This window comes from Kryptolebias marmoratus, linkage group LG8 (assembly GCF_001649575.2).
Source record: "Kryptolebias marmoratus isolate JLee-2015 linkage group LG8, ASM164957v2, whole genome shotgun sequence".
Lineage (NCBI taxonomy): Eukaryota > Metazoa > Chordata > Actinopteri > Cyprinodontiformes > Rivulidae > Kryptolebias > Kryptolebias marmoratus.
This window is the reverse complement of record NC_051437.1, coordinates 27358302-27385656: the sequence shown is the minus strand read 5'-3', so window position 1 is coordinate 27385656 and position 27355 is coordinate 27358302. Positions and strand designations below refer to the sequence as shown.

The following is a 27355-nucleotide window of genomic DNA, read 5'->3' as shown; positions in this document are numbered from 1 at the left end:
TAGAAACCCATTCAAATGAAGCTCTCTACTCTCTGTCCCTCAGCTAATCTGAAGGCCACATTAAGTTTGGAGGTCTGTAGCTGTTGACTCTGCAGAATATTGGTGACCTGCTGTAAACACTGCATGCTTGAAACATAACATCTTTCTCTTAATAATGGCGGTTTTTGATCACGGGACACTGTAGTGGTCTGTTGGCAGTTTTGCTCCATGATATTTAGTATAAAACACCTGATCATGATCAATAAAGATGGCTGGTATTCAGATAAAACATACTGAAAGAAGAATAAACGGTGAGTTTACTGAAGCAGGTTTGTTTTGTAATGGATCGTCAGCGACGCCGTTAATGACTGGAACAGACCAGAATTCAGGTTTATTGATTACTTCACCAAATGTTTGGAAGATTACATCACAATATTATGTATAGAACCGTATAGCACTCTCATTTTTATGTATCTTACATGGAAAACTTTACAGTCTGTACTTTTTCATTTACTGTATAATATATTTATATATTTATAGATTCCCCCAGTTTTAGGGAAAGAAAAGTAGACATCCATAGTTGCAAGGGAAGGAATGCTCTTCAAAAAATATTTAAATGCACTTTAAATTATTACATACATCCTTTGTTTTTTTTAAAAAAAAAAAAAGAAAACCAAAAGCATGGAATACACTCCAAAGGATCCAGGAAGCAGAGATTTCGATGTTTCTGTTCCTTCTTGTAAAACTGTCACCTTAAAGTGAGTCAACACTGACAAAGCATTCAGAACTTGTAATTAAAACAAGCAAAGTGTCAAAAACAGATGTGCAAAAAGATCTTGTGAGGCCAACTGATGGATTACTGGGTTTTTTTTTTATGAGATGATTGGAGTTTTATGATCAGGATCTGAACCCAGCGTGAAAGTGGGAATGCAGAAAAGACCCCGCGCCAACTTTTCATTGTAAACCAGCAATTACTGCGGAAATAATAACAATAAATTAAAGCAAATAAGCAAAAAATAAATATGTAAAATCGAATTCAGACGCGTGGAACACGACGGGACGGTTTGTGCCACAGAGAGATGGCGCTAATAAAGCTGCTTAAAATCCTCCACGTGTCACCAGCAGCTTAAAGTTGGAGTCCAACACCGGCAACGACCTGCTACCTAAATGCAGATATTACGGTAAACAGAAAGAGCATACATGTTTCCAACAGGCACAGTGAGCCAAAAGCCTTTCCACCCCATAGAATTTTATTTGCTTTTAGCATGTAGATGTAATTCTCTATAAGCGTTAAAAAAAGAAGCAATCAGAAAAACCAACCATCAAAATTAAGGACTGACTTTGCAACAATAAATTATTTCTTTAGAGTGTTTTTTTTGTATTTTTTTCCTGGTTATCGTTAGATGAAAGACAAAAGTCAGCAGGAAGTGCCAGTCACAGTGCTGTTCATCCCAGAGAGAAACAAAACGAACAGAGAGGGAGGGACAGTAACGCAGAGTCCTGAACCCAGACTAAAAAGCTACATTCCTCCTGACTCTGTAGCCCCTTCTGTAATCTGGTCCAGTCCGAAAGAGGGGAGCAAAGTGTCTCAAGTGTCGAGTGCACGTCGGACCTTCCCGTCCTCCGTACGCGTCCTATTGTTTCACCTGTTCTCCCTCCGCTCCCACTCCTCCTAGGAGGCGGGAGTCCGGGCGGGGGCGCCGTCGGGAGCTGCGATGTGGAAGACGGAGCCGATGCGCAGGAAGAAGCGCCTGAGGACGGCGCGCAGCTCCGGGATCAGGTCGAACTGCATCATTTCACACAGGTGGGGGTAGTAGCAGGAAGCGTGGGGCTTGAACTGAAGAGGAGAAACGTGCTTATTAGACACCAACACAGCAGCCACATCACACACAGCGGCTGAATTATCCAAAATATTAACAAACTAATTGGCATTTCTTCGAATCTCTGCAGCCAGAAAAAGCTGTAAATGTGTCTGTGACGCCACAGAGTCCATAAAAGAGCCTTTGTTGCTTTTTAACAACACGGTCCGTCTTTTATGAACCTACATTCATGCAAATAAACACAATCTGTCAGCGTGTTTTAAGAACAGACTTCACAGCCAGTTTAACAATAATGCTATAACTTTTGTTGATTAAGTGGTCTGTTTATTCCCTCGGGCTTGGAGTTGCTTTCTTTCAGAAGCTGTAATAGTTTTGGCCTGAAATGCTCAGAAAAGAAACCCTGAGTCACGGGGCGAGGTGAGTCAGCGCTGACTCATGAACTCATACTGTTAGTGCATGATTCATGGCTGAAAGCTACTGGAAAAATATGTCCCGAAAAACATTTGATAATGGATCAGAGATTGAACAAAAACATGTGATAACTCCAGTTATTTTAAAATTATAAACATTTTAATGTTTCCCTGTATTCTAACCCCCCCCCACCCCCCCACCCCCACTTTTTTTAGCTAGCCTTTTGCTACTTTTAGTGACTGATCTGCTACTTTTAGCTTTCAGCTAGCCTTCAGCTGCTTTTGGCTTCCGGCTAGCCTTCTGCTAATTTTGGCTTCTAGCTAGCCTTCTGCTACTTTAGCTAGCCTTTTGCTACTTTTATCTTTTATCTACTGTTTTTAAACTTTTAGACTTTATATACCAATTTGCTGCTTTTTGCTACTTTTAGCTGCAGTTCTTCCACTTCTAGCTTAAATAACCCGGTTTCAGCTTCTTCAGTAACTTTCAGCAGTCCTTCACATATTCTGTGAAACTGCAGCAAGTCTTTCCTAAAGTTCTGATTGTGTTTTGTTATAATCAGTTTGACACTGGCAGCACCCGCCGCCCTGAAACCCTCCCATCCTTCCTCTACAATCCCGCTCCTCCTCACTCGACGTCCGGCTGATGTTTTGCGGTCAGTTTTGTGTGTTCTTGCCTTGTCGTCAGGCAGCCGTAGTGTCCTGGTGAGCAGCAGCAGCAGCAGGCTGTTCCAAGCCTCTCGGTGGCTCTCCGAGGTCAGACTGATGAAGTAGCTCAGAGCTTCGGTGCACACTCTGAAAAAGAAGACACGGAGACAACCGTGACTCTCTCAGCATCAGAGCTGCTGCAGAAAAATAACGACGCTGCCTCTGTGTGTGTGTGTGTGTCAGCAAAATAACTTATGAACCACCAGACAAATTTTAATGAAACTTGCAGGAAACAAACACTTTTGGAGTCAACCTGATTCAAGATGGCTGCCACAGCCAAATTACATGTCAGTTTTACAGATGTTGAGCTGAAATTTGATGTGGCAGCAGCTGAGAGTCAGACTAAAGCTCTGGCATGAAAGGCGGCGGGTGATATGCATTCCTCTAAGGAACAGTAGGTCTTTAGTTTTGTCTTCAAATCATGTAAAAGTGAAGGTTAACGCTCACAGCCTGAGTCAGTGCAGCTGCTCCGTGACAAACACAACAAGGTGATTGAATCAGGCGACAATATATTCTACAAATTACACAGACTCATGAATTATTAATGAGATCTGCATCAGAACACAGTTCGTTTATCGGAGAACAAGCAATAATTTCTGCTAACAAAAACACTCGTTTGTCCGTCTAACTGAGGGCAATTCAACACATGCATTCTTAAAAGTTGCGTCTTGACATTTTATGTATTTACTGTAAAATTTAGGAATACAAAACAAAACCCAGTAAGTTCTAACTGGCGTGCTGAACAAAACCATAGCTAAAAGCTAAAAACAATTATCGTTTAACACACTGTGCTAGTGACAGGTGTACAAACCTGTAGCTGAAAACATGTCGTGTTTTGACGAAATGTAGGCGATATCGTGTGAAGTTTCTGTTTTACTCACAGCAGCAGGCGTGTCTGAATGTCAGGCCACGAGTCCTGCAGCTTCGGGTCAGAGTACATCCTGAACAAGATCCTCAGGCTGCAGGCGAGACTGCTGGTTTCCTGCTTCAACAAGTTGGGCTTCGATTTGCCCTTAAACCCTGAGAGCAGAAAGGTAAAAACAACAACACAGGGAAGCAGACTTCATTTAATGTGCTTTCCATTCATGCTATATGACACGTTAGACTTTTATGAATTAAAACATGACTGAGGACTTTAGCTTTGGGTTCACCTGCCCTCCAAAGAGCCGTCCTCTGTTCGTTGTTGGAGTTGAAGTCCTTGGCGAAGTTGTGCGACTCCAGCAGACAGTCCAGCAGCTTGAAGAGGTGCGCTGACGTCATGTACGGGTACATGCCCTGGTCTTTACCAGACTCATCCCCCTCAGCCTCCGACTCCGCCAGAGCATCTCGCTGGGAAACAGTCACGCAATCAGATGAGTCATCATTTCACATCAGTCATGTGTTTCTCTCTTGTCTCTAGGGTTAAATCGGACACAAAACCGTCCTTTCACGTGATACATACCCTTCACAGCCAAATTTCTCCTTTTATCCCCAACTAGCTGTGTTTAAATGAAGCCCTTTCAATCAGATTATTAATTTAAAAACAATAAACATGTCTTACGTATTAATCAGATCAAACTGATTTATTCAAATCAATTTAAAGTTTAAACAGATCAGGAGTGGAGGCAAAAATCTTCTGATTTCAACAACTGATTTGTTTCTCTGATTTCAGAGAGAAAGAAAAATCCATGAAATGCAAAGCCCATTTTATTAAAACCTTAAAAAGCTTAAAGCTTAACCCGGAAATGTTTTGAAAGCACTCAGTTGTGGCAGCCATCTTGAATGGAGTTCTCCTAAAGGGTTAGGGCTACTTTCTGAAAGTTTCAATAATATCTTCCCACCGGTTTATGAAATTGTTTCGCTAACAGACAGACAAAGGAACATACAGACTCTTTCCTATCGGCGGTGGTCAATAAAATATGTCTTAAAGAAAGTAAGGACAAAGAGCAGGTGTTTCTCAGTGTACCTGTGCAGCAGCCATGTTCTCAGCGTCCTCCTTCTTGCTGGTCGCTGGGAAGAAGACAATGTTGTCGACAGTCTGGATGAGTTCAAGCTGCACCACACATTTAATCAGGAGCCCCGCGAACAGCCTCTGGTCTGAAACTCCTGGAGTGCAGAAACATGTTTTTTAGAATTAACTTTATCTGGGACTTTCTGAAGCTGGGTTACAAGATGAGTGTGTGTTTTGTGTACTCACTAGCGTTGGATTTGCCCTTCCAGGTGTCGTCGCTGGACATCTGGCTGTGTCCTCTCTCGGACAGAGCTCTGTCAAAGCTGCTCTGGGACTGACTGTCAAAATCAGCATCCTGGGAAACAAACCGTAACAAACAGCACACTCACAGGTTAGCGCTGGACTATGGTAAAACAGTTGTTCCGACTGAATTAAAGCAGCATCATGTGTTTTATGATCTCTGCGTCACTGGTTGAGTTGATTTCGTTAGCTTACAAAATGCTTGCCGTCTGCAGCTTCCTCGTCCTGTCCAGCCGGTCGCCAAGTCAACAAACTGATGATAAAAGCAAACAGATTAGGAATCAGACGCTGTATGCTGTCATAGCGAGGTAAGGTTAACCCTCAATGCAATAACTCCTAAACAGCTGCCATCTTCCCAGACTGGAGTGACTGATTTGGTTTGATACTCACACTTGAGGGCTGGTGTTTTGGAAAATCTGCAGCATGCAGGAGCAGGTGATGTCCCAGACCTCTGGGCTGAACTTCTCCCCGTTCAGGATCACCAGGTTCTCCAGGCAGTTTGTCCCCGATCGAGCCAACTGTTCGTTATCTGCAATCAGAGGGCAGCGACGTCAAAAGTCTCGCGCTGCAAACCAAACGTTTTAACATCCCTAACAGGAGCCTCAACGTCTGAACTAAGAAGAGTTGTGTTAACGCAGTGAAGGTGGGGAAGCTTCACACAACAAGCTGACAAACGAACATAAGGAAGATCTAAAGAATCCGTCTTATTTTTCCTCTTGGCGCATAAAGAAGAGTTGGCTCTTTCAACACAACACAGACAGTGAGAGATGACTGACTCGCTGTTTAGCTAAACGAAAGAACTTTGTAGTAATTCATCCATTTTCTTCCTCTTATCTGGGGTCGGGTCGCGGGGGCAGCAGCCTAAGCAGGGAGACCCAGACTTCCCTCTCCCCAGCCACTTGGGCCAGCTCCTCCGGGGGAATCCCAAGGTGTCCCCAGTCCCTCCAACGTGTCCTGGGTCTTCCTCTGGGCCTCCTCCCGGTGGGACGTCACCAGGGAGGCGTCCAGGAGGCGTCCCAACCAGATGCCCGAGCCACCTCAACTGGCTCCTCTTGACGTGGAGGAGCAGCGGCTCTACTCTGAGTCCCTCCCGGATGACCGAGCTTCTCACCCGATCTCTAAGGGAGAGCCCAGACACCCTGCAGATTTACTACTTTGTACTAAATTAAGCCAAAATGATTATTAAACACATAAGTCCATTACAACATATGTGTTAGTTTAAAATCATAATTTAGGCTCTTTAAAACATGCCGAATTGATCTAGAACTACTTTTGATTTTTTTTAAAAACATTACTAATTTGATATTGTCAGAATAATGTTTTGCTCAGTTTTTTTTTTACTTTACTGAATGATGTATAAAATGCTTTATTCTGCTTTGCAAAGTTAGTAATTAGATGTAGTTTTAGTGCTTTTTTTCTGGGAAGTCCCCACCCACACATTAATGATGTTTGCACACCACCTGCATTTATAGTAGGCAGCTGATAAAATCATAATGATGTGAAGAGGTGCAGTGGAGTGATACGAGCGGCGGCGATGAACTCTCACCTTGCTTCACGCACCACTGCAGCTGTGTGAAAATGTCTTCCAGCAGGATTTCACTGAGGGGCTCATAAAACTGCGTAAACACGTCGCAGATGGCGTACAAAGCGTGGTTGCACGTTGTCGTCATCCACTCGGTTTTCTGAAAGCAAACAAAACATTACATCAGTAAAGTTTTCCTCCTCATTCTTCAGCAGCTGTTATTCTTAAAACTCTGACCTCCGTCTGCTGCTCTGGAAGCTTCATGTTGTCGAAGATGCGGAAGACTATTCTGAAGAGGTCGTGCCACCAGTGCTTCTCAAACGTGCGGCCGTAACTCTTCATGATTTCAAACATGACTGTGAGACCTCTGTCCAAAACAAAGTCAACCATCCGAGGAATCAGTTGTGCTGCATGACGGGAAAACAGCCCCAAGATGGAACCACTGACATTACACGTGAAGAGGTCAAAAACAGGCTTTCCTGAACCTTCAAAGTCAGATCCGAGCATTTCTTTAGGATTGTGCTGCTGTGGTAATATCTTCTTATAGAGTATATATATTTGTTTTTAATTGTTACTCACCAAAGGTGGTAATATGAAGCAACATTTGAGTTTTTCTTTGGTAAAATTTAAAATATATATAAATAAAGACTTTGAAGAAGGCAGTTAATAACCTTGAATGATTTAAGATAAAATTCAAGAACCTATAAATCCAAAATAAAGTTTTTGGATTTATTAAAAGCAAACCAACTTGAATTTCTTTATTTGATAAAAGCATCAACTATCAGTTTATTGTGAAAGCAATACTATTATGCACTTTTCAAAGCTTGAAGACAAAAATATTTTGCATTTGAGGATTTTCAGCAGATGTATGACCCTGAAAAAGTCAGTCTGTGCCTCAAAATAATCAATATTGCCTCTGTTGAGAGACGCACTTAATTTACTTTTTCAAACAATTAACTAATTTTTATTCAAATCATTGTTTAGTACTAAGATTTCACTTGTTTTTGCGACTCTTAAAAAGGTATGTTGGTAAGAAAATCTCTAAAGAAAATGAATAGGTTGAATCCAAAGAGGCAGCATTATTTCTAAAATGTTGTCTAAGATTTCCTCAGTGATGGTCATTAACTTCAAATCAATCTGGAAAACCTGGACTGATTCAATCTGTTACCTGGTTCGGACATCCAGCTTGCAGCGGTTGATGATGCACGAGAGCTCGAACAGGATGGGGAACCAGCCCCGGACCCAGACCCGATCACCGGGAGCAACATTCATGTCGTCACTGGTGTACTCCCTCAGGGCCTGGACGCAAACGCATCGTTCGCTTTCATTATTTTGTTTTGGTTTTTTTTTCCCATACGAACATGGAGCGGGACGAATAAACACAAGCTGCTAACCTGTGGTCTTTCAGAGACGTATTTGGCGCAGTGTCGGATGAGTCTGATGGCCTCCATGCTGGTGTCAGGAAAAGCTGCGTTGCACACAAACTCTGACAAACACTTCACCGCGTCCTGAAATGAATCGATCGCAGCCGCAAAGTGCTGCTGGAAGGTGTTCACTAATGAGAAAGGAAAAAAACATAAATCTCTATTCAGTGCCATACCAGACCCACAACGGTTCCTACGTTCCATCGCCTCAGCCACGGATGACTACCTCGGTGAGATGTGCGGTCATACTCACTGACAATGTGCCCGGTTGTTTGGAAAGCCAGCTCCACTATGGTCTCATCGTGGTCAGAAGCAGCCTGGTGAAACACTGAGAAGATGTTCTTCCAACCAGAACGGATGTTGGCTGCCTGGGAGTTCACCATCTGAGCCACGCATCTGATCACCATGTCTCTGATGGTGGGGGACCTGGGGGGGGGCCGCAAACGCAGAGCGGTTATCCAGACCCGTCGTTTCAAATGGTTTAAACCTGTTTTTAGCTACCTGGCTGTGATCGGATAGCGCTAAACACAGGTTTGAAGTTCCTCAGTGAGCACTGAAAATGTTTAATCTGGTAGTCTGAACACAACCCGTCCCGAGCAAAGCTGTAGGACCTCTTACTGAACTTAGCAAACATCTCAAGATAAATAAAGATAAATAAACAGCAAACTTTAGGACTATTTTAAAGGCATGCTTTGTTATTTGTTTTTTTTTCAGCTAAAAGTTTTAATGAACTGTTTGTCTGTTTCTGCAGGATTTTATAAATTAAAGAGGTCAACAGGACCTCGTACAGGTGAGTTTTTCTTTGGTTCAATGTTTCTTCTGAGTGTTTTTGGACCTGCTGTGGTCACTGAATGCTATAATATGCTGTATAAATCAGAGGACAGTAGTCTGAGCTTAGAGCTGACCTCCTGCAGTCAAATCACCCATAACAGATTTGTAAAAACAAATCTGAACAGCCTCATAGATGAATAATGACAGAAGAAGAAACTTTTTTTAAGATGTTTCACGTCTCATCCGAAAGGTTTCTTCAGTTCTGAGAAGTTTTTGAATCTTTCGAGATCAAGAAAGCCTGGGAGTCCATATCAGCATTAATTAAATTTTCCATTTATTAGCATTTTATGTTTAATGTTTTACTGGAAAACCTCTACAGGTTTTTTTTGCATATCTAACATATATAGAATATATCTATAATATGTGGTTCCTCCTCTTATATTCTATACTTATTACAAAAATCATCACCTGTTCTTCTTCATAATGTGCTCAAAGGGCCTGAGAAAGTCTTTCTGGAAGCGGAAGTTGGCCAGTTCTCCTTTCTCCAAGAACTTCATGGAAAGTTGCCTCAGTGAGTCCACGGCAAAGATGGCAACATCCTCGTTGGGGTTACAGCCCACCTACGGAGGACGGAAGAGTCAGCGCTGAATTAAACTTTCAGACAATTAAAAAAAAACACAAACATTCAGAAAACTTTACATGAGTGTTTAAAGCAGCACTGAGCGACATGAGCAGCTGATTTAGTTTAAATGGCCAACATGTCTGAGTCTTCAGCAGCTGAAATCCTCCTTCGTGTTTAAAAATGATCAAACCACAAGCTGAATATCTTGCTTTGTTAACTTTTTTCCTCCAGTAACAGCTGCCTGCTCAAAACAACCCATGAAAGCTGCACCATTAGCAGCTGGTACAAACACCAAATGGCCAGCTCGAATCCAGCAGCTAATCTGAAATTTCCACCCCTACGGCATGGCTGACATCGTAACGTGTTGATGCTAAAGAAACGTGGTGCTTAAATAAATAAAGCTAACCAGCCCATCTGCAGAATACATTGCATCCCAGGCTGTGCAGCAAGCAGCAACTAACAAATAAAACAACAAAACTCAATCCTTGTTTTTAAGGGCATGCTTCCACCTCCTTCTGTGAAAATCATCACATTCATTCAGACTGAACAAGAAAAAAAAGCTGCAGATGGAAAACCAAAAACAGCTCCAATCTATATCAGTCTTTTGTGGTCAAATCTGAGACCATCTGTCTGACAGATGGAGTTTTGTTACACAACAGGACAAAGAATCCAAACCCAAAGCGACAAATCTACGAGAGAACAGCTGAAAAACAGAACAATCAAGGTGTCGCAACGACCCGGTCAAAGTGCGGACCTCAACCTGATTAAAAACCTGTGAAGGGAGCTTAAAAAAGCTGCCAACACCAACAAATTGTATCAATGATACAAAAAAGAGTGGGTCAAAACTCCACAACAACCATGTGGTCATACAGAAGAGGATTACTTTAAGTAAATGTAACAAAAATAGATAAAAACATCTGAAACAAGGGGCATATTTAGTGTTTCACAAACTGAATCTGCAGTTAGGCTTTGATTTAATTAAATGAAATATAATAAGAGTCAGAATATCATATTGTTTTTCATCTTAAGATGCATTTACCTCATTTAAAGACAGAACTGACGATTTAAAGTAGATTTTGGGGAAAAAAAGCCAATTTGAGCTGACATGTTGATTTGCTTTGAGTTTAATAACAAAAAACTGCAGAAAGGAACTTCAGCATCTGACGTCTTTGTGAGAAGAGCAAAGATTTTTGGTGATGCATTTTTAAAGCTTTAGATTTTTCTTTCCTTCAGCGTGTTAAAAATATAAAAACGCTACAAATCCTAATCTTTCTCCCTGTCGGTTGTATCTCATTGGGCTGTGGCTGTTTGAGACTAGCTGGAGACTCAAATTTGCAGGGAAGAAAATTATTATTTATCTTCAGTGTCGTTTTTAGACTTATATTATTTCTGTCTGAGGAGAGCTCCCGTGCAGGAAAAATACAGCTCCGGTGCTACGACAAAATCAAACTTAATGCACAATTTTTTGTTCAGAATTCAAGGGACTACATTGCAAGCTTCTGCAACTCACGCAAGTAAACTGGGAACCCACGCAATCGTTTTAAGATATTAAAAGAATTAATATTTTGGAGGCACTTTCTGATAGTGATGGCTTAATCATCACTCCTGTACGGTCAAAATATATCTTTTAAAGAGGCCAGTTTAGTTACTTTAGTTTCTTTGACCTCATTTTGTAAAACACTGTCAGAATATATGTAGCACACCTCAAAGAATTAGCTGCTGCTTTGCATTTAAGAAGAATAATGGGCTTCTGAAAATAAATACCGTCTAACCTGAAGTATCTCTTGCACCACTGACCTTGTTGAAGTGATCTCCTATAACCTGCCAAATTCGAGACCACTGCAGCCTGATGCGGTTCATGTTGTAGTAAGATATTTCCACAATCTTCTGCAGGCTGAACATCCTCGGCTGGTGCGCCGAGGCCAGCTCGTCCATGGACACCGCGCACAACCACCGAACAAAGTCCACTAGGAAGGAAATGAACGCAGGTTGTATGAAAGAATGTCCCCATCTTTCAAACACGTACCTGCTGTAGCTAAAGCCGAGCTGGATAAACTCACCGATAGCGTTTCCATCCAGTCTGGTGGAGCCAGTGAAGATCCTGCCAAAACACAGAAGGAGCTTTAACATGTGAAGCAACAGAAATTATTTATTGTGTATATTTTTAGTCATGCCCCACCTGTCCACAGCCACCACCACACTCTGAGAGCTGGTCTCTCCTACGGACTCCTGAATGTGAGCCATCTGTCTCTTGTCCTGACTTCCAACCAGGTTTCCTGCAACATGAGCAGAAGGTACACTAAAGAGGCAGACAGCGTATTTATAAATATGCATATTAGACGTAACGAAGATGGTGTTGCATGAAGGTTAAATTGTGAATGTAACCTACCCAGACCCAGGGGCATGAACTCCTCAGTACCAGGAGGTAAGCCCCTGATGTTGGCCTCCCTGTCCCGAACCACCCCTGAGATGTAGCGCGTCTTCACCCCGGTGCCAATCAGCTGGGCAAGTTCCAGCTGACTAATACACCTTAAGATCTACAAAACAAAAAGCTTCATGTTATGTGCATAAATAGAAGAAAACAAGTTCCTGAAACCTGCGAATAAAACGATACGTAAACTCAAGATGACATCTTTTTGCACCTCATGCCAGGAGTTTCCCAGATAGTTTCCATCAGTGTGGGCCACGGTGATCAGAGTCTTAATGGTGTCGATGTTCTTCTGCTTCATCTCCGTGATGCTGGAACTGGCCGTCAGCAGCGTAAATCTGGCCAAGGCTTGAACGTACGCGTCTCTCTCCAACTACAAACAGAAAGCTCAGTCATTACCTGCTTATAGATCTAACTTGAATTTAAAAGTTGAGTTTAAAAATTAGATTTTTTAATATGATGGTCAACACTGCAAAAGAAACAAAACCTTCTCTGTAGTGGTGTTACATGCCCGTGTCATTTTAATTAAAATGTCCTCTGTTTCCAGACCTGATTGAATGACGAGACTTTAAAAAGTAATGAGATCCGCTCGCTAAAGAGGAGAGGCTGAAAGATGGAGGCTGCTGGTTGTTTGTCCCGCACTCCAGCTTCACGCTCAATTCCACCACTGATTATAGACGCCAGCCTTGTGTCATGTCATTTTTGTTAATCATAGTTTTAATTAGTTATTAGTTGTGTTTGGGAGTTATCGGCAGACCTGTTTAGTTTGAGGATCACAGGTTTAGGGGAGAAGCCCGAAACCGAAGAACAACTAATTGTTTGGTTTGAGGTTTTCTCCCTCATGTGTTAGTTTTGGGCCACATGTTATGTCCTTTTTCCCCTTGAAACTTTGAACAATATATATAATATTTGGGGGCTCGTCCGGGATTTGAACCCGGATCGTTTCTGCATTTTCAAACATCAGGCATAAAAGTGCGCGACCAAGACCTGCATGCTGAAGATGCAGGCAATCCTGATGGCACATCGAATGCCTTCCAGACACAGCGAGGCCACCTCGGGGTCGTCACAATCCTGCAGACCCACGCTGAAGGCTGCCAGCAAAGGGGTCCATGCCAGCTGCAAAAGACAAAACTCATAAGTAGACGTACATTTTTTAAACAGTTCAACCCTCTAGTTAAACTACAGTAAACATGGCAGAAGTCATACGGTAATTATATCTAGAGTTTTTCCTCACCCTCTGGATATCCATTTTTGTACCTTGATATGTAATTTTTATATTCTGTATTCACATTTAAGCCACTGTACTCCAAAGCGTTACCTTGAACATGGGCCTGACATGCTCCAGGTGTGTAGCGCTGAAGAACGGCGCCTGAGCGTGACTGACCGCCTCCATTAGAGCTTTGGCGGTCTTCGCCATCTGCTCCATCTCCATGTTGTACAGCAGGCGGCGCTGCTTCTCGCTGGCCACACCTGCAGGAAGAAGGGCCCCAAATGTTTCTCGTGTCCAGAAGACACTGAGCATCTTTTTAGAAATCCAAAAGCAAGAACTCACTCTGCTTGTTGGACTTCGGGGTGATGGAAAACTCTTTGCTTTCCTTCATGGCGATCTTTTTGCCTGCAATTTCGTCGTATATTGAGGAGAGATATTCCTCAGGCAGATCTTTGCTGTCGTTAATGCCACGGTTCATCTTGATGTACTGCTCCTTTGTCATTTTGTTCTTCACCTACAGAAAGTAAATAATTAAAAAAAATGCACCACGCAGTTCCTTAAAGGGCGAAAAAAATTATGCACTGCTTATTTTTATTGACAACTCTTGAGTCCGTCAGTTAACAACAGCAAGCAAAATGTGAAAACACACAAAAAAAAGGGCTTCAAAGTTGAGAAAAATGGTTTTCACCTGAGGACTGTGCAGGTCTGTGGTGAGCATGATGATGGAGTACGCCAACACGTACGCAGTGTCTGCGCTGGCAAACAAGGTCTGGCTGCAAAATCAAACAAACTCCAGGTTTAAGTTTACATCATTCCGCGTTCAGTTGGATACAACGAAACCTTTCCAGCAGCTCGTACCCCTGATTGCATTCGAGGTACCGGGCAGCGAACTTCTCCATCAGCCGATCGATCTTCTGGGCCTCCCCCGGCAGCCGGAAACCTTCCAAGAACATCCTCAGAGCAGAAACAAAGTCCCGTCCGCAGAAGTCCAGCTGGTCCACGTAGGAGTACATCACCTCTTTGTTGAACTTGTTATTCTCACCGAGGAACTCCCCAACCTGGGTCTGTCAGAGCAAAGACACACAAATATACAAGATAAACTCAAGAACTGATCATTTTCTGCAAAATGCAGAGCGCCGAATGACTTGCTGGAGAGGCTGAAACTGAATTGTTAGTTAAAAAAAGCAAAAAAAGAACTAAAATTAGAAAAACTGTGAGATGCAGCTGCCTGGAAAAAGACAAAGAGGACATATATGGGTGCAGTTAGAGAGGACATGGAGGGAGGTGGAGTGAGGACGGGGGTGATGGCGAGGCCTGAAAAAGGAACAGCTGAAAGAAAAAGAATAAGATCAAAAGATAAAACGATCAAAACTATTAGGAAAAGAGCACCGAGCAGTGGATGAGTCTGCTGAAGTCCTCACCGTGTCCAGTCGGTCCTCCTGGTGTAAGAACTGAGCGATATCTTCGGCTGTGGATCCCAGCATGCCCTGGTCCTGCAGGTACTGTACACCACGCTTCGGCTTCTTGTTGAATCTGCAGCGAGAACACACGGACAAATCCATATTCATTTTCTCCAGAAAAGCAGCTATTATAATGAATGCCTGCGGTCATTTCCAAGCAGGCCAAGAAGCCGAGCTCACAGATCGATGCCCTGCTCGATGATCTCCTTCTGCTGTTTGATAACCTCATACTGCTCTGGGTGATCGGCCTGGGACGCGGGGACGCTGGAATAGGACGAGTCCAGCGAGCTGATGCTGTCTCGACGCCCCGCCATCTGCTCCGGGAGCTTCAGCTCTCCACCCTCGCAGTCAGACGGATGTTCCTGACCTGAGAACCAAAGAAAACCATAACTACACGAAGCGATCCCCACGCTCCACATCCTACAGCTGTCCTCTTACCCAGGTTAGCCTGAAGGTTCGGATTCACATACATGTCTTTGCTCCACTCCACCATGCATTTGAGAATGGACACGAGACACTCCAAGCCTTTTTTACGCAAGCTCAGCTCCTGCAGGAATTACACAGGAAGCCAAACTCAGGTTTCCCAAAACTCTGGTTAAAAATACTTTAAACTACAACTACGTGCTGTAAAAACAGCTGCACAGAAGTTTCTGATAACTTTTCAGAAACTTTTCATAGGAAGTTAAACTGGGGAATTCTAAAAATACTCCAAATTGGAAACTTTCCATTAGAATTTAAAGGGAAAAAACTGGAAATTGTTGGCGATTTAAGTTTATAATCAAAATTAACAGGTGATTACATCCCTGACATTATCCCATAACAATAAATTGACCATTTTTACGGTTCTTTTTGTTGCAGTAATCCTTTTCTAAATTCATGTACACAACTCTGAACAAAAACATTCACATTATATGATGTGTTTCCATGTTTTTAACTATTTACAGCTCTGAAGAAAATCTTTACATATTAGTATTTCCATCTGTCTCTATAGGTCCAGGTGAGAGTTAATCACATTTTAGGGTGACGTACGTCTCATTGCACGGTACGACAAGATTCTGCTATATTTTCCCCCAACTATGTTTAAAATCCTTTTAAGGGAGCAACCTTCAATCTTTTAAATTCCTGATTTAATTCCAATGGAAAGTTTGCAACTCCAGCTGTGATTAATTAGTAAAAAGAAATAAATAAAGTGTGAGGAGCTGGTTTGAGTCCCAGAACGGCACCGCAGCGACATTTAATAAAAAAATCTACCTGCAGAGGAGTCATCCCGAGTTCCTGGCCGCTCCGGCCTTGAGCGATCTTGGACAAGTCGTTGACGAGACGCTCAAATATGTTTGCAGCATTTAAATCGCAGTCATAGTTCACGTAGATGTCGACCACACACTGAGCGTCTGAGGGAAGAAACATAACGGATTATAATAAACATTAAAAATATTATTCTTTTTATGAACCACTGAGGAGAAACCACAGCTGAAATCAACAGATTTCTGCTTTTCTAACAGCTTGGATGCAATGCAGCACCTGGTGACCTGCTTATCACACTTTACCTAAAATTAGCTAAACTGTAGCCTAATGCTAAAATAGGCACAACAGCTAAACATTAAGATTAGCAAAACCTTAAACCAGGTACAAAACAGCTAAAACCTAAAATAATCAAAACACAGCTAAAAGATAAAACTGCCAAAATAGTAGCTAAATGTTAAAATAAGCAATAAAGTATCTACAACTTAAAACCAGAGAAATGGTAGCTATAAGCTAAAATTAGAAGATTGTAGCTAAAACCAGCAACACAGAAGCTAAAAGCTAAAGTTAACACAAAGGATAAAACAATTAAAACAGAAGCTAAAGCAAAGAATTAGCAAAAGAAGAACCTAAAACCTAAAAAGTAGCCAAAATTGAAAATCATTCAACTCAACGAAACCAAAAATGTTCATTTTTAAAAAATAAAAAAGTTAGAAAAACCAAAAGGCGCAGCATGCATCGTTTCGATGAACCTGCCCGTGCCAACGTGGAGTCCAGAAAAACAAGGTTTTCTCCCAAACCAGCATCAAAGCGTTGCATTAAACTGTGTAACAGATTTTCGTTTGACTTTACCTGCACAGATGCGTGTGAGCGTCTGAATGACCATCCACTTGTGCTCAAAAGAGCTGGTTGAGGTCTCCAAAATGGTCAAAAAAATCTCCCGAAAAAACACCTGAGGTAGAGAGGACTCGGTGTGAAGAAGAAGCAGTCTGGCTTGTCATTTATCACATATTTCAATATGAGACGGTCTGCGGCGTTTACCTCGATCTGCATCTTCAGGTGGACTTTGAAGTGGGAGAGGAGGGTGAGGAAGATGGCCAGTGAGAGCTCGAAGACCTCAGGCACAGAGGAGACGCCGTTCTTCGACAGCGCCACGCACAAATACTGTTTGATGGCGTTCACGAACATCTCGTGGGTGCGAAACACCGGCCCCGCACCCTGCAGCACGGAGAGCAGCAGCTGCAGGGAGATGACCTTTGACCTCAGCTCATGAGACCTGCGGAGGAGGAGGAGAGGGGCCGTTTATCACCAGCAGAAAATAAAAATCAACGTTTCAACAAAAGAAACGGCATCTCCTGCAAAAATACAGCCCGAACGCTGAGAAATGAATGACTTCGTCGACATTTAAAGAAGAAGCAGAACACTGGCTAAAAGCTAATAACAGCAACGGCTAGCTACAAGGTAAAAGTAGCAAAAAGCGAAAGGTAGCAGACAAGTAGCAAACTGTAGCTAAAAGCAACTAAAGGATAGCTAAAAGCTCACAGCTGCAGAAAGGTAGCTAAAAGCCAAAATAGCATAAAGAGACAAAAATAGAGCAAGTAGCTAAAGCTGATTTCAAAAAAGAGCAATGTTTTTGAAGGAACTGAAAAGGTCTTAAAGTATTTATGTGGGGAAAATATTTGTAAATCTGGATAAATCATTTAAAAAGTATAAAAGTTACAAAGAACAAAAGGCAAAGCACCCTGAATGAGCTGAAATATCTGATATGTGGAGAGCTAAAATAGCACAAAGTATGAGGGAAAAGATTGGTTCAGCATTTACACACATTTGTTGTTCCAGTTTCTTATTTTTCTCTGTCTTTTGCAGAGTCCAGACATTAGAACTGTGTGGAATTTGGTTAATTTAATGTGATATCTAATGAGGGCCGGACTGTCTTCTGTGTGACGTTCTTCCTGCGCTCATTTCCCTCTGACCTACTTCCACTGGCTGGCCTGCCGTCTCATGTTACAGTAACCAGAGATGACAGTCACACCTGGACAGAAAAGGCCGACGAGGCTCAAAGGCAGCTGCATTCATGTTCACCGAGGGAATAAAAACAGTTAAAACAAATAAGGAAAGGCGGGTTTCCCGTGTGCTAAATCTGGATTTTACAGGAAGTGTTTTAAAACAGTAGGCTGTAAAATATAATGTTAAATAAGACCCAGAGGTGTTATTATATGTTGGGGGGGTCGGATACGCACTTTGGGTCCGGAGGTCCATCAGCGAGAGGCTTCATGGAGAGTTTGCACAAGGAGCGGAACACCAGAAAGGCATCTTTCTGCAGGATGTGAGAGAACCGAGCGGCGCTGTGGGGTCCCTGCAGAGCATCGGCATCCTGAGACACATCAGGGAAGTCAGTTTCATTCTGTGAGACAAATACGTGCCTACAAACACATTCTCCTGCATTAGATGGCTTTATGTGGCAGCTACAGAAATAAAACTGGTCTGATCTAAAGAAACATACACACTGGTAAAAATTAATGTCTAAATAACCTAAAAAAAGAGCCAAGAAAAAATAAGAAATTGTCAGAAATTAATTATGTTCAAGATAACATCAGTTCATCACAAAGACATAATTAGATAAGTCACACACAACCCTTCAAAACTAATTTTTACTAATTTCACAAATGTTTTCATGGACATATTATTAAAGTAACTCAAATGTTCAGGATAATGATCTTTATTCAGATAAAACAATCTGCTAAGACAAAAAAAAACAAACAATAAAAACTGGATTTAGAGACGCCTGAGGGTACAAGTATTCACTTAGTCTCGCTCTCATTTCTGGGCTTGTTCTCTTTTTACTCTATAAATTTATTTTCTTTTTTAACTGAACAGTAAAAACAAATAAATAAAACATGCCCACCAGAATGTCCGTGGAAGAAATAGAAGAGCGGTCCTCGATGATGCCGTTCATCTGCTGAGCCTCCGTTCGGACTCTGGGGGGAACGGGTCCCGTCTGCTCGGGAACAGGAGGTTCTGGATGTTCCCCACCTGGAGCAGAGGACACAGGGGTCAACACGTTTAGGTCACGGTTATTAAAATGTAAAAACGCGAGTGAATCAGCAACAAATGGACCTATTTCACAGTTTGTTTCTGCAGGATCGTGTTCTCCTTTGGGCGCCAAAGACTCCTTCGGGTTGGAGTTGCTCGCCGGTTTGTCCGCGTCTTGATCTGCTGCAGGAGGCACCTCGACACCTTCGTCTTCAAAAATCGAATCTAATTTAATTAAAAAGAAAGAGCCTTAGAAGGAAACCGTCTTATTCCACTTACGCTGGTATCGGAGCTTAAAATTCACCACACCTCTCGATGGTGTGAGCTGCTCCGATCCACCATCAGGCTCCCCGTTGACTGACGGCGTGTCCTGGTCAGAAGATGGCGGCGGGGGCGTAGAGCGGGCGGTGACCACGTCCGAGTTGCTGTCCCCGGGGGACGGGGAGCTCTGCGGCTCAGGGGTGGGAGTCCGGTCAGACCGCGGGGAGCCGGATTTCTGGCTGCCTGGGACCGGGGACGGGTTCTGCTGGGGCAGACGCAGGCGCTCCTTCTCCTGCTCCTGAGCCTCCAGGGCCTGTGGAAACCACAGAAGAAGAGTCACGGGCCACGTACAGCAGTTAAATTAACTCAAACAGTCATTTCATCAGAGTAACAATGTAATATCTATTTTATCCCAATAAAAAAGGCATTAAATGGACATTAATGCCGATGTACTGATGTAACAGCAGGGATCATCTGTTTAAAGTGATGGATTCTTGCATTTCAACCATTATATATTTAAAATCAATCATGCATGAAGTTGGTGGCATTCATTTTAAGTCTTAAAGATAAAATATTGCACCGCAGTTCGTGTGAAGATTAATCATCAGCCAGGTATTGTTAATCATGGCTGCCATTCATGTGACAGGAGCAGAAACTGTAAATTATCAACAGGAAGCAGAGCAGCAATTACACGGTTGGAGCCAAAGGTGCTGCTTGTTGAGTTATTTTCCATGTCTGTTGTAATCTGAGTACTTCTGCAGACTTTGTGATATTTTCAGCTCATTCAGGAGATGAATGCTTCAGCTTTTAGCTTTTAGCATTTTGTTACTTTTGGCTTTAACTCTGTTTCAGCGTTCACACTGCATGCAGTTTTTAAACAGTCAGTGTCTTACCTGCAACAGACAGCAGTCAGAGAAACCTCAGTTTGGATAATCAGGGAGAAATAAGGTAACAGCCAATCAGAACAGGGCCCTTTGAAAATGAATTTCTACTAATTAATATCAACTCAAACTGAAATCTTTCATTAAGCCAACACTGTGCAAGTTATTCTTTTACACATCCCCTCTACATGATTGTTTATACTGACACAGTTTTCTCAACTAATCAGTATCTTTGTTGCAACAAATAATTGCCTGTGTTAAACCTTTGGAAGGTAATTAAATTTAATCTTAACCAGAATCAACCTGAACAACTTGTCTCTGAAAAAAGAGCAGTGGGTAAAAAATACAGCTTGAAATGTGACAACATTAATTTATGATGCTAGCTTGACTTCTGCCCCAACTCTTTTAAAACTGAGACCAGTCCAACTGCTGCAGGTAAAACACTGACTGCTCATAAGCACTCCAAGCAACCTCACTTACAAACGCTGTCCCTTTAAAACAAAAAGATCAGGAGGATTATAATTTAGATTTAATGCTGCAGCTTTAATTCCTCTGCGTTTTATTTCGCTTCTGCTCACGAAGTGTCGAAAACATGAACTTTATTTTGTTTATATCTCAGATTAACTTCGAATAATTAATAAAATCATTCCTCTCGTCCATGTTTTTCCTGATTACGGAGCTAGAATGAGCTCAAACTGACAGCCTGGTTCTCCATGCGGGCGAAGATGACGTTGAGCATCTGCGTGAGCGTGGCCTTGGATGTGGTCTGGTTGATCAGGTTGCGGCTGGCCAGGTAGATGTTGTAGCAGGTCCTGACGGTGAGGAGCACCGTGCCCTCGTGGATCTCGATGTGCGGGGAGGTCACCGTCGTCAGCAGGGCCTGGACAGACAGAAGAGGAAGCAGAGACTCTTATCAGACAGGATGTCTTGTGCTGCTGCACTTGCTGAATCACCGTCCGACTTCCTTCCATCTGCGACTCAAACACGCCGACTCGTTAATCCATCTTCAGGGCGTAAAGTCTCAGCTTAAATCTAAATTACTGATCAAAACATACAATAAGTGCTATTTTTAGTAAACTGCATTAACATTCAGGTCTCTTAAGCAGTGAACAGGATCCAATCAATAATCTGTTAATAAACCTTTTTCAACTGTGATAAAACAAAGATTTAATTCATTTTTTATATAAACCATAGAGCAAAAAATGTATTAGACATATAAGATTATGTTATTTTAACTATTTTATATCAAAACCTTCAGCTCAATCAGGAGATGAATGCTATGAATTTTGTGTTTAGTAACTTTTCTAAATATTAAACTTCACTTACAAATATTTTCCCTGCACGTTTTCCTACTTTTTCCTTACAGTTAGAGTTCTTTAGAATTAAGGTTTAAGGCCTATATTCTTTTAAAATATAAAATCTGGAGATAAAAGGAATTAGATGTAAGTTTAACCACAGTCGCAAAACTATGTGGCTTTGTTAAAAGCAACAAAAATAAATTTGAACCAAGAAAAAGTTTGTTTTTTTTGCATCACATAAAAGATTAAAGTCTGTCACATTTCTTCACTCACACCACATTTGCAGAATTGTGGGTTTTTATGTGACTCTCTCATGTTTGGGAGTCTCAGTTTTGAGACATTTACCAGTTTGGATGCGAGGTAAACATTAAAACTGACAGCTGGAGGACCTGAAAGCTGCCGGGTGGAAGGAGAGGCCTCGGATGTACCTTGATGATCTGCAGCTGGACCCCCTCGTCCGTCTGCGGACCCTGGAAGCAGTTGCAGATGGTTTCCACCAGCCGGTCGATCAGCCTCTTCCCCGGGGTTTTGCTATCCGGGGCGTTGCCTGTGATGTGGCCGTACGCGATCAGCTTCTAACGGAGGAGAGACGGAGCACGGGTCAGGGCAGCGGAGGCCGAGTTTTTAACGAGCTTTAACGAGCTTTCTTTGAGACTGAAGTTGGTCAAACATGTTCTGAATCTGTTACGAGGTGTGTAAAAGATTAGAGTTTATTTAAGGTTTGTTCATGACTGCACCTAAACACAAATGTGAAAAATAAACAACAACAGGGTAAACAGATTTCCATCATTTGACACAAGAATCGACAGGTTGGTACCAAATATTTATAAACTGAGCCAAAGCATTTTTACATCAAATCAGTATTTAGTAATAACCTTTTAAATCAAATAAAGCAGTTTAAAGTAATAGTAAAAGGCATAAATAAAGCCCATAACATTGTGTTTATTTGCATCACCGTCACAAACTCCTCTTTACATCAAACATCAACAAAGATTGCTGATAAATTATAATCTGTGTAACCGTAAGAGTGAAGCTAAAATATAAAAAATAAGTGTTTTGATGGTAAAGCGATTAGCCAGGCCTGTGAAATGTGATCTTACACACCACCCTTCACAGTTTTATTATCCCATAGCTGTGTGTGTGTGTGTGTGTGTGTGTGTGTGTGTGTGTGTGTGTGCACCGACCTGCAGACAGTCCAAAGAGGTGCTAACTATCCGGGGGGACTTTGACTGACAGGCCAGCTCGAAGGGCAGCACATATTTGTCCGCCTCGATGTAGTTTGCTTTGGGTGGGATCACCGTACCATCCCTGGAAGACAAACAGCTCATTTAAAAAAGAAAAGAAAAGAAAAAACACATTTCCTAAAATACGGACGGTCAAGATCCCGATGCAACTGATGCAACTGATATTAAGAACTTATTCAGAACTCTGTCCGACACAATTTACTTTACATCTTTTATTTTGCAACATATAAAGGTTTGGCTGTTTAACGTTATAAAAACTGAATGATTAACCAATAAAACAACTGCTTGTCTTCGGCAGCAGACATGCCATCTGAATGTTGCTGTCAGGAGCTTCTGAAACACTAAAGCCAGTATCTCACTGAGCTGGGTTCACACTGCAGGCAAAAGTGCTCCAAATCCGCAAAGTTGTCCGTATGTCATCCATGTCTGACTTTTTATGACAGTCAGAACATCGCAAATCAGATTTTTTTTCCATTTCAGACCCAGGCTGCTTTCATATTTGGTCCTAACTCAGATCTATATATCTGATGTTTTTCAAAGCTACCTCAGCGAAAACGGTCATGTTGCATTTTATGCAACGTTTACATCATTAAAGTGTGACAGACGTCACGATTCTGCGCCAGACACGTGCAGCGTCCATATTTACTCCCGTAACCACAGCGTGGTCTTCTGCTGGTCTCTTCGAGCCTGAAGACCGTTCACACTGGGGTCTGATGGCGGCAGCATTTAAAATACAATGTAAACAACCACACGCAAAACAAATGAGGCCCTTTAAGAGCTGCAGAAGGAAAACTAGTTTGTGACTCAAAATTTCAAGAAAATCAGTAAATTTTCAGCTGCAATCTCACTGAACTGCATTTTGGGCAGCCAGTTTGTTAAAATCACAACTTATTTTTGTGCGCATGGATTGTAAAACTGTATTCTTGGCCGTGCACATTATTTTAGCAGCCGCCCCCACACTTCTCATTTAATCCACTTCTGAAAATGAAGACAGCAGATTTATTCCAGTTTCTATTAATTATTATTTATCATCAGCTTGGTTTTTAGACCTGGACATTTGTGTCAGATGTTGTTTTATTTTAAATCAGAGCAGAGCTCCTTTGCAGGAGTCAAAATACAGCTCCAGTGCTCTGGATACGTGTTGGAGACATAATTTTGAGGCAAGCTGGCGGGGTTACGCGCCTCTGCGACCCGTGAGACGAAGTTAAGAACCACCTCAAAGTCGCCGTAAATGCTGGAGACGTTCGAGAAACTCCCTCTTGAACAGTGAGATTCCACCTTAAGTCTTAGTAATACTTACTTTTGTTTTTCCAGTTCTTCCTTGATTTCATCTACAAAAAGGGGAGACACAAGATGTGTAATCAGTCCCAAAAGCAGCACATTCAAGTGTCAGAAATAGATAATAATACTTATTTATTCTGCATGACAAGAAAATACAGCAGTGTTGGAAGGTTTTTAAAGAGCCTAAGGTTTTAGCACAGATGTGACAGAGAATATCCAATGTCCAGAAGTCCTTACAGTAAATAAAAAAGAATATTCAGCCTAACACGTTTGTCATTTGAACAGTTTGAGCCTCAATAATTAAATGTTTTGTGGCTAAATTTGCAGCCAAATGATTTTAATCACACGCGAGGATGTGCCCTGAATCATTTAAATAAAATAAAAGTGCAGTTCATCACGGTAAAACATTTATGGTAACATAAACTGAATGTTCTCTGGGAAGATTAGAAATAAAGACTGCTGGCGCTCGTCAGATTGGAAAACTTTTTTAAAGAATGCGGACTCCAATCCACAAACAGAAAAATCAGAAAATCCTCGCGGTTATCCGTCAAAGATCACAAGACTGAGAGGTGTGAAATCTTTAAGGTCACAAAGAAAGTTCATCTCTAAGCGACTGACGACCAGGAAAGCAGCGGACAAAATACTAAACTGTTTGGCTTAAATGGTGCAACACAGTGGTGGTAGTGTCATGGTTTGTGGTCGAGGTAGCGTCTCGTTAGTAAAACAATGACTCTGAATATTACTCGTCAAATTCATACAAAATAACAGAACCTGTGAGCTGAATCCCTGTTCTACCAAAAAAGGTCAAAAGAAGAAGAAAGGTGACATCTCAGAGTTTTATTTCCTTTAATTAGAGGTCGATCAGTATGAGTTGTTTTTTTGTTTTGTTGTTTGGCTAATATGCAGTTTTCATTTACTAAAATACAACTTAAAGAAGCGTATATTTAACAACCTTTTAAAAACGATATGCAGAAGAGTATTTCTGCTTAAAAATAAAAACTAAACTGTGGGATGCAGTGAGCGGCTGCCACTCTAGCTTCATTTTCCTACTTTTTTCAAAGTGGTCGATGTCGGCCGATTCGTCGGCTCATCTGTAATCGTACAGAAAAGTTGAAGAGAACTAGAAGTTGGCGGTTGATGTGAGGAAACATCGAACAGATGATCTATAAAAGAATTAAGGCGCCAAACTCCTCCGAGCTGCAGGACAGTCAGCTGCGGTTATTGACCAAAACCAAAGATTTACATACATGCGTTGCTGGCAGATATGAAACCTGATGATTTTCAGGCCTCTAAGGGAGAAATAAAATAATTTTTGAGATTTCAAAAGCTTTTAAAACACCTCTGTATGATTTAGTTTCAAAGAGCAAACAAGACCTTGAACTGTCGCAAAACTCAAGGGTTTAAATCTGTTTTTCTACAACCTCTTCCTCATAAATGTAATACAACGTTTCTCTTACGTTGTTCATTTTAATTTACAAAACCAGACGGAATTGGACGTTTGAAGCGTTTATAACGACAATGTTTTCAAGGTTTTCAGAGCGAGGTGGGTTCAGGCCAACAGGCAGGTTGTTTGGGTTGAATAATAAAACACCAACGGCACCATGACGTGTGAAACATTACCTGCACATGTGGTGAATGGAGAAGCGGGACGTTAGAGTATCCGGGAGTTAGATACCCTGCGTCTATGGCAAGAAGGTTTATCACATAATAGTTAGCAGTAACCGATTTAAAAATCCAGTCTAATTCAATTTCTCCCAGACGAACTGAATCCAAAATGCTTTTTATTCTATCATCAAACACTTCAGATACCTTAAAGATCACTTTTCCCATTCAGGTGTGCAGAATTTTAGCTGCAGATATCCACAGGTTTTTTCTTTATGTCTAAAAAAGAACATTCTGGATATCTGAAACAGAATAATTACTAGAGAGAAATTCACATTTTAGATGTCTACAATCCCGGTGGTAATGGTTACAAGTTACCTTTTTAGACATATTTAAATATGTACTCCAGATATCTCATGTGATTTTCAGTATTAAAAAGCTGTTTTTGACATTAACCATCAAATTAAAGATATCCGAAATGTGAAGTTTTTGTCATAAGAATTGTTTTTTTCAGATTTCCACAATGTTCATTTTATTCTACAAAGAATATTGTTTAAGCTACATGAAATGGGGACAGAAAGGTGTCTAAAATGTTGTTTTTGTCTATGGATAATTAAAGGCGCTCACTGCAAAGTCATGAGAACCAAAAAATAAATACAAATTAAAGCAAGAACCTAATTTTCTCTCATATTGATGGTTAATGTGTTCGATTTGTTTACCTGCGGAGACTAAAGCCAGCTTAATGTAGGTCCAATCATGTGACTCAAGCTTTAAGTGGTTTTCAGCAGAGTCAGAGTGCTTTGTTTACGTTGAATGTGTACCTGCATTTCAGGGTTTAATATCAATATATCTGGAAAACTACTGGAGTGAACTCCTTCAAACTGCACGGCGTGATGTATTTAGGGGCGACACTTGTTTTTGATGTTGGTTTTCACACTTTGCAAAGACTACTATAAAATTATGCACACTCCAGTCTACCCAAAATGTGTCAAAACGATCCGTTAAAACAATTTAAGGGCTTTTAGAGCTCATGAACTCAGGTCCTCCTGATTAAAATTGCATACGTGGAGAACTCGAAACCAAATTCAACAAGAAGATTGATTTCTGGAAAAGCAAAAAATAGGTGTGTGAAGTCTGATTATATGATACAACGGCCTGCCGTAGAGTTTAGTGCACAGCAGGACTGGACTGTCTGGCTGGGTGACAGTGCTACGTACAACACAAGGATTGGTCCGTTTAGCTAAACTAGCCCCCAGCTAGCTAACGGCAGCTCAGTTTTAACCGGTTAAAATTAATATTTTGACAGCAGTGACAGGTCACAGGACAGAGAAGGGTTCACAATAAAGCACTAAAGTGATGACAGCACATAAACAATTAGTCCCAGCTGTCGGTAACGGACAGACGAGCGGACGCTAAAGGCCACTCCGATGCTAATGCTAATATAGCTCATCCGAGAAGCCAGATAAATAAACAAATAACGACATGAATCATACGCGGGACGAAACGGAGGAGATTATAAAGTACGTACCGAGCGCCACCTGGCAGGCTTTTCGCAGCTGGGAGTGCTGGCTCCTCTTCACCTCCTTGTCAGAGAGGATTTTCTCCAGCGCCCTGGACAGAAACATGCTCTTGGTTCTGCTGTTCTCTGACTGGGAGTGCTGCTGCTGCGGCGGCGGCGGCTTGTGTTGCTGTCCCTGCATCTCTCGACCGTGTAACCGATCCTCTCTCAGGCCGTCATCCCCGGCCTGGCCCTGCCGAACAGCAGGTGACGAGGAAAGCTAACGAAAGCCAGGCTTGTCGGTGTCCGTCCGGTAGGGCTTCTGTGTCTCAGCTCAGCGCCACCATGTTGGTTACACGTCACGTCACGTGACTCTCAGCTGTCTTTACTACAGCCCTCCAGTTTGACAACACAAAAGCCCCAGAGGAGTACGT

The 27355-nt window shown here is 41.9% G+C and overlaps 1 protein-coding gene across 1 annotated transcript; it reads right to left on the bottom strand.

The window, feature by feature from the left end:
- Positions 1–344: 344 nt before the first annotated feature.
- On the bottom strand, positions 345–27287 carry arfgef2 (ADP-ribosylation factor guanine nucleotide-exchange factor 2 (brefeldin A-inhibited)). The gene is made up of 39 exons (XM_017433477.3): positions 26952–27287; positions 23841–23871; positions 22481–22604; positions 21725–21871; positions 20699–20878; positions 19166–19430; positions 18941–19081; positions 18729–18856; positions 18064–18197; positions 16865–17099; positions 16676–16775; positions 15833–15972; positions 15020–15128; positions 14762–14948; positions 14543–14654; positions 13980–14185; positions 13810–13894; positions 13464–13635; positions 13230–13381; positions 12899–13027; positions 12126–12284; positions 11873–12020; positions 11663–11759; positions 11544–11584; positions 11281–11450; positions 9330–9481; positions 8344–8516; positions 8061–8221; positions 7835–7965; positions 6904–7033; positions 6691–6826; positions 5535–5673; positions 5340–5397; positions 5091–5199; positions 4860–4999; positions 4066–4243; positions 3796–3934; positions 2884–3001; positions 345–1816 (listed from the first exon to the last, which is right to left on the bottom strand). The coding sequence occupies exons 1-39, from the start codon at positions 27121–27123 to the stop codon at positions 1652–1654; spliced, it is 5493 nt and encodes a 1830-aa protein (XP_017288966.1). The 5' UTR covers positions 27124–27287; the 3' UTR covers positions 345–1651.
- Positions 27288–27355: the final 68 nt, after the last annotated feature.

What these genes read in the sequence shown, in the direction of transcription:
- arfgef2 (XM_017433477.3), bottom strand. Translation starts at nt 27,123, where the DNA reads ATGCAGGGACAGCAACACAAGCCGCCGCCGCCGCAGCAGCAGCACTCC. An exon ending in TGGGAAACTCCTGGCATGAG is followed by an intron (nt 12,021 to 12,125) that starts GTGCAAAAAGAT and finishes TTTGTTTTGTAG; the next exon opens with ATCTTAAGGTGTATTAGTCA. An exon ending in CACATTATGAAGAAGAACAG is followed by an intron (nt 8,517 to 9,329) that starts GTGATGATTTTT and finishes GCCCCCCCCCAG; the next exon opens with GTCCCCCACCATCAGAGACA.